Below are 1,536 nucleotides of genomic sequence, written 5' to 3'. Positions count from 1 at the left end.
CGTCCATGCGATCACAAACATGGCAGCGATGGCGAAGGGCTCAGGCGGCTCGGACAAGAACTACTCGCGGGTTGCGGCCTGCTGCTGCTGCTCCGTCGCCACCAAGACGTCCGGTGGCGCTTGGGCCTCGCTCGACGCGTCGGGCAGCACCCAATTCGACGTCACCGCCATCATCAACTCAGCTATGACAGCAACGGGAGGAGGACTAATGGGCGGGGAATCCGGCTCGTTCGAGTACTACGAGGAGGAAGGGGGCATTCCCCCACTGCCCTAGTCGGGAATCCGTCTCGGCCCCAGCCCATGGTTGCTCGAAGCCTCGTTGCCCATTCCCTCCCGAGGGTGTCCACCAGGCTCCACATTCCGAGAAGCCTGTTTGGGGAGAGGGGGAGGGTTGTTATTGTGTGTTCGCGCCGGCTCAAGGCGAGCGACACACGTCGTGCACTGGAGGGGGGGATCCCCCCCCCCCACTAGGTCCTCGCTGTCCGTTGCGCTCTGACCGCCGCTATCCGCGGCGTCCTGCCCTCCCGGGCACCGCGCGGGCCCCCGGCCCCCCCCCCCACCCGAGCCATCCTGGCCCTCGCTCTCGTCACCACTTCCGTCCTCCCCGTCGGGTGGCTCGCCATCTGCCGCATCGGCCGGGCCGCCCTCGCCGGAGTCGACAGTCATCTCGTCGGGCTGGTCATCCTCCTCGCCCTCCAGCTCGTAGTCGGAGACCTCCCAATCCAGCTCCTCGCGTTCGTCGTCGCCCGCCACACCCCCGGTCCATGACGACTGCCCGTTCGCGGTGCGCCACTGGCTGACGGTCTCCCATATTGCCATGGCGGCGTCGGCGCAGCCTGCTGTGATTTCGCGGGTCACAGTCGACCTGGCCCCCGCCGGATCTATGTTGCCCCTCGCCTCGGCCACCCGCTCTGCCTCCCGTCTGACGGCCCGCGCGCTGGGTTCCGGGACCATCCCTCCTATCACCGAGAGCGTCGTGAGCCAAGCCGTGTCCGACGGGAGCTCTCGCCCCTGTCCCAGCCCGTCGATTGTCCGTCGTGCCGTCCGCACAGCCTCCCCGTAGGCCCCCCCGTCACGTATTTGCGCCATGCGATCTAGCGTATTATAAGCGTGAAACACGGGGCCCTGGGGGCGTCAGCGACAGCGTGGCGAGACCCTCGCGCACACGCATCCTCTCGTAAACACCTTCACCCTCTCCGGCTGCGCTTCCATGCCCATCATCCGCAGTGGCACCGGACAACGAGACGTCAGCGTCGAGAGCGCGAACGAACTCGTCGATGGGGGTCTGAGCCGTGCGGATCACCGCGTGCTCGATGGCTGTCTCCGCGTCAGTTCGCTGCGCCGGCACCTCGCCGTCCAACTGCTCGCTGGCGGTCAGACTGGTGCCATCGACAAGGGTAAGGCTATGCAGCCACAGGGGCTCGACTGGCGCGAGGGGCGGCAGTGCGTCGCCCCCAAAGTGCTTCTCCAGCGACGCGCCCGCGCCTTGCTCGCTGCTGCTGCCCCTCGCGGCGGCGACAACCGCGCCGATGATGC

The 1,536-nt window shown here is 67.8% G+C and overlaps 1 protein-coding gene across 1 annotated transcript in view; it reads left to right on the top strand.

The window, feature by feature from the left end:
* EMIHUDRAFT_252364 (hypothetical protein) overlaps window positions 1–274 on the top strand; it is a gene marked incomplete at both ends in the record, with an annotated part of 1,125 nt that extends 851 nt beyond the window's left edge. Inside the window, one exon of the mRNA XM_005788722.1 lies at window positions 38–274. Coding sequence (XP_005788779.1) covers window positions 38–274 — 237 coding nt within the window. The remainder of the gene's footprint in view (window positions 1–37) is intronic.
* Between the last annotated feature and the right edge of the window lie 1,262 nt (window positions 275–1,536).

This window comes from Emiliania huxleyi (assembly GCF_000372725.1).
Source record: "Emiliania huxleyi CCMP1516 chromosome Unknown EMIHUscaffold_1320, whole genome shotgun sequence".
NCBI lineage: Eukaryota > Haptophyta > Isochrysidales > Noelaerhabdaceae > Emiliania > Emiliania huxleyi.
Note: the sequence above shows the minus strand (reverse complement) of the source record. Positions and strands in the feature narration are given on the sequence as shown.